Source organism: Erithacus rubecula (genome assembly GCF_903797595.1).
Source record: "Erithacus rubecula genome assembly, chromosome: 17".
Classification (NCBI taxonomy): domain Eukaryota; kingdom Metazoa; phylum Chordata; class Aves; order Passeriformes; family Muscicapidae; genus Erithacus; species Erithacus rubecula.
The window spans coordinates 8,457,101-8,464,821 of record NC_136669.1 but is presented as its reverse complement, the minus strand read 5'-3'; the positions used below and the strand labels follow the sequence as shown (position 1 = coordinate 8,464,821).

The 7,721-nt window shown below is 42.3% G+C and overlaps 1 protein-coding gene across 1 annotated transcript; it reads left to right on the top strand.

Annotated features, from left to right (window-relative positions):
- The first annotated feature begins 92 nt into the window (after positions 1-92).
- Positions 93-4,233, top strand: MPV17L (MPV17 mitochondrial inner membrane protein like). The gene is made up of 4 exons (XM_079320929.1): positions 93-618; positions 1,948-2,018; positions 3,268-3,297; positions 3,445-4,233. Exons 1-4 carry the CDS (start codon positions 318-320, stop codon positions 3,622-3,624), a joined length of 582 nt encoding a protein of 193 aa, XP_079177055.1. The 5' UTR covers positions 93-317; the 3' UTR covers positions 3,625-4,233.
- Positions 4,234-7,721: the final 3,488 nt, after the last annotated feature.

Below are 7,721 nucleotides of genomic sequence, written 5' to 3'. Positions count from 1 at the left end.
TTCATTTGACACTGAATTGTTGAGGCACTAATGCACAGTGACCCCGTGGTGCTACTTAGACCAAAGCCCAGGCGACACAGTCACCTGCATCTTCGGGATGAACGCACACGCACCTGAGCAGCGAGCCCACGAGCTGAGCCCCGGCTGCCCTGCCATCACCGGGGCCATCACCGGGATCATCCCCCACCCACCGGGGCCCTCCCGGCACAGCGAGCGCTCCGGGGCCGCGGGGATGGCGGGGCGGCGGCGGGCGGGTTCGTGAGGAGGAGGAGGAGGAGGAGAAGGAGGAGAAGAAGAGGCGGAAGCGGCGGCGGGCGATGGCCGGGGCGCTGCTGCGCGGAGTGCGGCGCTTCCCCTGGCTCGGCAACGTGCTGCTGTACGGGGGGCTGTTCGCGGCGGGGGACGCGGCGCAGCAGCTGCTGCGGGGACAGCCGCCCGACTGGGCTCAGACGCGCCGGGTGGCGCTGGTGGCCCTGGCCTTCCACGGCAACTTCAGCTACGTGTGGCTGCGGGCGCTGGAGCGGGCTCTGCCCGGCCGCCGCCCGCCCGCCGTGCTGGGCAAGGTGCTCTGCGATCAGCTGCTGGGCGCGCCCGTCGCCGTCCTCGCCTTCTACACGGGTGAGTGCGGGGGCTGCACCGCAACGCGACCCGCCGGCCTCGGGCAGCGCGCAGCGGCACCGGCACCACCCCGAGGCCGGGCTGGACCGGGCTGGGCTGGGCTGGGCTGAGCTCGGCTGGGCTGGGCTGAGCTCGGCTGGGCTGGGTGGGGACCCCGGCCGCCCCCAGCACGGCGCTGCCCGGGCGCTCGGAGCGGGGCCCGCGGCGCTCTGCAGATCCCGGTAGCTCCCCCGAGGATGCTGAACCGCCTGGGGCATTTCAGAGCTTTCCACGAGGGGTGCTGGCCCAAAGAACGCCCGCCCCGAGCCTTTCGGGCCCGTAGCTTTTAATTAGCATCAAAAAAATGCGAAGCACCTTGCAAGGGTTGTGGCTTCCATGTCTGTTTGAATTGCTGTGCTCAGTCCTCAGCATCAGCTGTCTCGTTTTCCAAACCACAGCTGTAAAGGTCAGGAAATGCCTTCGTTCCGTGGCCCAGCTGTGACAGTCTATAGGAATAAAGCATGCTGCTAATGGCTAATCTCAAAAGTTAACAAGATATTTTAAAGAAGCCTAGTATCTATTTCAGAAATAAATATGAGGGAATAAGAAAATTAATAGGTGAGACTAATGTAATTAAATGCTCTCATTTAACTTAAATTTGATGTGGTAGAAGAATAAGACAGGTCCTCCTTTTGTCTGGGATTGGGAGATCTGCTTTCTGTCACTCCAACCGGGAAATTATTCAAGTTGTGATTGAAAATAAATGAAGTAAAAAAAAATAAGTCAAACACCAGATAGTTCCTCTCAAAATCTTAACCATGTCACAATTTAAGCTGAGAATTCCCTAAGGACCAGAAGGATCTGAAGGACCAGAAATAGGATAGTAAAAGTCCCCGAATTGTGTAGCACTAAAATAATGTATCCATGGAGAGATACTGCTAACCCCAAGGTGTGTGAATACCTAGAAAGATCCCAGAGTCGGACTATGGAGCCTCTGCTTATGTGCTCAGTGCTTTATTCTGTCTCTAATGGGTGCAAAAAGTGCTTTCATCCTCTCTGTTCCACCACTACACCACTGGTGGGTGGTATGGCAGAGAAACAGAGGCTACAACACCTGTACACCCAGCAAATCCCAGCTGATCTCAGCTGTCAGTGCTGGCAGTCAGGTCAATAGATGTGGAGATTTGATGCAGAAATTTTAGGTAGCCAGAATGGCATTTTTGTAATAATATCTGCTTTTCTTTCAAAGATATTATAATGTATTTTGAGAAGGGTTTGGGATGTCACTAGAAAATGTGAACATTTGAGTTTTTGCATTTTTTATGATTGTTGTAAATATTTTCCCACTAGGTATGAGCATCCTTCAGAGGAAAGAGGACATCTTTTCAGACTGTAAAAAGAAATTTTGGAATACATATAAGGTGAGGCAAGCAATTTGCTTATCTCACAGTTAAACAAACAAACAAACAAAAAAGTGATCAAATATTTGAAATATTCCTTTCTCCAACACTCTTTTTCTACTCTTTTTTTCTTTCTTTCACTCCATTATTTGATTATGTGTAAGAAGCTTTAAGTACCAGCAGTCACAAGAAGTAAAGGCAACTGGGGTTAGGTAGTGCTGCCAAATGGGTGAAATTATGCCATTTACCAAATGAAATAAAATGTACAATGTTTATGTACATAACACTTGCACCCAGCTCTGTTTGAATGACAGCCCTACAATGCAACACTGATTGAGGGTCTTTTTATCTTTTGTCTTAAGATCTACCCATGCACCAGTGTTTAGTTAGTGCTACTACTGACAACACTTAAATGCACACCTATTAAACACATTAAATACAGAGACACCTTCTTTGAGAATCATTTTCAGCCTGTACTTTTCAGTGACAGTCTTCTCACTTTCAGAACAAACCCCCTAGTTTTAAGAAGGCTTTGGTGTAAAGAGCTGGCTTTGATTTGCATTTCTGCATATGCAAGACAAAATTATCCATGCTGCCTCACAGCTGATCAAACTGAGAATGTTAAAGGTTTCTCAGATGCAAGAAGAATGATGGATTAGCAGGAAAAAAAAAATGGGAGAAAATGTGATTGCAATGTGAATTTCTCTTCTTATTGTAGAACTATATAGGTAGGATGGGAAAGGATTATTTTTATTTCTATGGAAGATGATTCTAAAAGCAGTGCCCACTATAACCTATCAAAACACAAGGTTTCTAGCAGCCTTATGTTCTATGAATAAATTATCCATTGATTTTTCTAAATATGCCTTATGTGTATGAGTAAGTAGGAGCATTGCAAGTGTGAAATAAATACTCTTCAGTGGTATTTTTCATTAATGGCTGAAACAAATGTTCACATGTTTAAACATTTGCTCACCCATCTGGTAAATGCGTTTATTGTGGCTGGTGTCAGATGTCTGTGAAGACTTAACTGTGCTTAGGGTTTTGTATTTGAAATGAGTTAGAATAATGTGTTTGAAAAACTCAGAGCATAGATGCTCATGAGGATGATAGAAATTTAATATGGCAACCTCTAGGCTAAGCAACTCCATTTGTAATTGAACAGCTTTTATTATTTTTACTCAAATACGTCTCAGTCATCGCTGAATGTGGAAAAAATGAATCTTGGTGGTTGAAACCTGTAATAACAAATGGTTCATTTTCCTTTCAGACAGGACTGATGTACTGGCCTTTTGTGCAGGTGAGTTCTCAGGGGACTCTGTGAGCCTTTCCCTGCTGAAGAGCTGGGTCCTGTGCAGCCACAGTGTCTGGCCCTGGGAGAAGTGCAGTTGTTGGGTGTGTAACAATGCCTGGAGCACTAACTGAGCTCTCTCTCCTTCCAACACAGCTCTCAAACTTCATTTTGATCCCAGTTCACCTGAGAACAGCTTACACTGGGCTCTGTGGCTTTGTCTGGGCTTCCTTCATTTGCTTTTCCCAACAGAGTGGAGATGGCACAGCAAAGTCAGCATTTATGTGGCTCCAAAGAGAGAAGGTCAATGCAGATGAAGAATCATCTGACAAATAAGAACTTTAGTTCTGAACACATTCTAAATTGCTAAACTGGATTTGTGAAAGTCAGTAAATCACACTGCAGCCTCATTGGTGTGTTTAAAATTAGCAGCTATCTCAACATTTGGTGATCAGTATAAGCAGTGGAACAGTTTGTCTTTGTGCCTGTTTATTTTTCATACAAAAGGCCAGTTGTATATTGAAAATTAAATATTTTCATGCTTTCAGCCCATCTCATCTGGGAACAACTGTCTTACAGGGCAATGTAAGCATTTGCACATCATGTCAGACTGACTCACTAGGGAGAAAGATTAACTGTAATTTAATTTTCAAGCAACTTGTAATTGCTAGAAAAAGGGGAATAGAACATTAAACCATCAGTTTTTGGACTTGACAATTTTTATCAATGCAAGATTACTTTGCAGAACAAAATTTAATGGATTCCATATCTAAAAAGTGGCATTGAATCTGTTTCATTGAGAGGAAACAAAAGTGCTGTCTTTGTAGAGCCCACTTTTCTATGGGGCCAACTTGTTTTATTCTACATGAAAATTTATATAGGAAATTTCATAGAATATGTACATGTTTTATCTTACCTGGGAGAATAAAGATTACTTTGGTCAGAGCCCTTTAGGGTGCCCATTGACCCTTGGGGTCTGTCATTAGCAGCTCCTGCACAGTGGAACCTGCCCAAGCACTGCAGGGAGTTTTTGTTCTGTGTGCAGCCACTGCTTCCTTTGCTCCTCAAGGGCCAAGGTTACATGGGAGTCTTAACTCCTCTGCTCTTCTCAGCTGTTTCATCATGCAGAAGATATAATTAAAATTTTGAAGAAAAAACATGGGAAGGAAGGTAACACGAATGGCAGAATCCAACTATATATATATTTATATATATATATATATCAGGAACTTCCATTTCTTCCTCAAATGGCTTTTAAACATTCCTATTCATAGAAGACACTGGGTAATTATACATAGGAGACTAGGAGAAGATGAAAATTAATTATGCATTTGCTTTGTCAGCTTGAGGATCAGGTCTGGATATGGTTATTTTTAAAATCTGCATATCTATCTCTAAACAGGAACTGTGCAAATTTCTGTGATTGCAGTAAGCTGAAATCAGGCCAGTAAAGGAGCCCATGTTATATTAGAGTGGGATTTAATGCCTTGAAGTTCCTAAATTGTAAGCTTGAAAGAGTATATGATTTAATGATTGAAGACTCATCCCTCTGTTACAAAAAATAATAAACCACTTTGGGAGACACCTGAATTCCTAAATCTTATCTACACAGTGTACCAAAGCCTGTTTAGGTACACTAAGTATGCATTCTTTTGGCCAGCAGCTATACTACTTATTATATTGCTACCAATTATTTGTCACTGTAGAAGCCCAGTGTGGCTTAGCTGAGGAAGGAAAAGGGATCATGCAAGCACTGCCCAATCTATTTCAGGTAAAATCAACTTGTTTAGCATAACCCAGTGGTCAAGAGTGATGCAAAGTGCCTATATGGCTTTGACCAGAGCACTGCAGCAGTGGGAGGAGGGCAGAAGGCAGGAGGCTGCTTCCACAGCCTGTTCTGCTGGCAGGCAGGTGGAGAAGGTGCCTTCCCTCCCAGGATGGACAAGTCACTGCAATTCCACCTTCAGCTGCACAGGCAGGTGTGGAAGAGCACACCTGCCTACAGCCTCAAGGTGGAATTGATTTTAATTGCTTTTGGCACCTTTGGCATGGACATCTGCAGCTTGGTTAATTGATTTAAGCTCTGCATGTTGAAATGTGCATTGTAAGGGCTCATTTCTCTCCATCTGTAACATGGCTCAGATGACTGGCTGCTGTGTCAATAGCTTCTTTGTAGATGCTTATATTTGGTGAGTTGAATTCCCCTGCTGGATGTTGCTGCATGAATCACAAAGTGTGGATTGAGCAGTCCTGATGCTGGACATCCCAGGAGGAGTAGAAATGCACAGAAGAACTAACTGCATTTTGTCTATTTAAAAAAATGAGTGAACAGATCCTTCAGACAGCTATTAAACTGTTCCTGTGTAGATAAAGTGCTCAGGATAAAGAAGAATTTCAGTAGTGGCATTTTTTTTCTGTTGATGTTTTTGAGATCAGACTGGTATTCTAAAGTCTGTTCTGTTTAGTAAGAGCTAAAAGTTTCAGGTAAGGTGTGCTAATGAAGTATTTAACTTTTTTCTACAGATGCTTTTTTTTTTTTTTTTTTTTTTTTTTTTTTTTGCTTGTGTCTTAAGTGTTTAATGATTAATAGCATTCACTTGGAGAAGGGAACTGGAAAATAATGTCATTACAAGAAGAGTGAAATGCTATTGGTTTGCTGTAAGCAGTATGTGATATTTTGCTGTAACTCAGAGTAAAAAATCTTTCTTCATGGGTATGGTTAGCAAAACTTAATTCCCACATGAATCAAGAATTTATAACTCATGATCTGTATAATGCTGATGCCTTTCTTCATCAGGACTAATAAATGAATGATCCATCTTTCATTTTAAATGGTTTAAAAGCTTATACAAACTGTGCTTTACTGCTCTTGCTTTTGTGCTGCCAGCTTTTTGCTTGGGAATTTGAGCTGAATCAGGTTTCTCTGGCTGGGGAGTTCAGGATTTCTCTCCATCTTTTATTACTTGAAGTACAGCTCTTTCATGTAATGGAAGCCTATGGCTCTTAAATTCCAGTAGACTAGATCCTCCATAATCCTTTTACTTTCTCTTGTTAAGGCAATTGACAGCTAAGAACACAAATGCCCTTTCACTAAAAAAACTTGTGTTTTCTCCCTTTTAATTATGAGCATTGATTTGTCCAAAAAACATTTCAGACCTACAAAATGTAAAATAATGAAGTTGCATTGGGACAATTTCTCAGTGTGTATAAATTAGCTGACCTTCTAAAGATTTTCTTCCTCTGACAGTTTAGTCTGAGGACTTAATCCCTTGGTTGTTAGAGCCTTCACTATTTCTTGATACCTTTTTGGCTTAGAAGATAATTTTCACAGAATAACAGAATGGTTGAGGTTGGAAAGGACATTTGTATGTCCATCCCAGGTCATCTAGTCCAACCCTGTTTGACACATATGTAAATTTTTGTTTGCTTCTTCTAGCAACTCAGTAATTTCCTGTGGCAATAAAAAAAGAAATAAGAAGATGGGCAAGATTTATCCTAATGTCTCTCTGCTACCCTTTCAAAAACAGTCATAAGGGCTTTATGGCTATTTCCAGGAATTGCACTGATCTTACTGCCAGCTGAACATGCAGATTTCCACAATCAGCAGGATGAACAGAATTATACATCACATAGGTGCTCAGGATGGAGCAACACACTGCCAGTAGCTATTAGGTCTGCAGTCAGGTGATATTTTTATGTTGTGGATCCTCTCTAAGAGCAAATGGGATGAGCAGACATTTATATCAGTTCCAGTTCCATGTTATTTGGCTGTGGAGATGTGGATTCTGAATTTGATAAAATGAAAATTTCAAAATTTATTTTTCTACTGCAAATCTTTTATGTAAATGAACCTTCTGTGCTTACTAGTATGCTAAATACATCCTTCTTGGAAAATTCACCAGAAGGCCTCTGTCTTTTTCACACCAGAAGCAGTCACCCAGCAAGGAAGCATAAAATAACCAGTTCCTGCTGCACTGGAGGTGAAACTGCCTCTAGTCTGTTACCATATCTGATATGTTGAGTGTGTTGAGTTCTCTTTATAGAACAACCTTTGAAATCTATGCAGCTTCAGCCTTCCAATTCTCTGCTGTAAGTGCCAGTGCTTCCTGCTTGTGCTTCTGCCTCTACTGCTAGTGCCAATCCAGTGAGATGTGCAAGAAATACTTGAATTTAACTAAAAGAATGAATTTGAAGTTGACTGAAATTGTCTATGTTTTTGCAAAAGCTTAATAAACATTAAATGCTGTTCTTTGGCTCGGTCTATCTTTAACTTGTATGTGCATAAACAAAGCCAGATCATATGTAAAGTTCTTATGGGACCTTCATGGACCACAGGCAAAAAGCTAAATTTGATGTCACAGGCCTTAACACAGCAGCAGAGTAAAAACTAAGCAGGGATTATTCACTCCCTTCAGAGTTTAGTTACATGCATT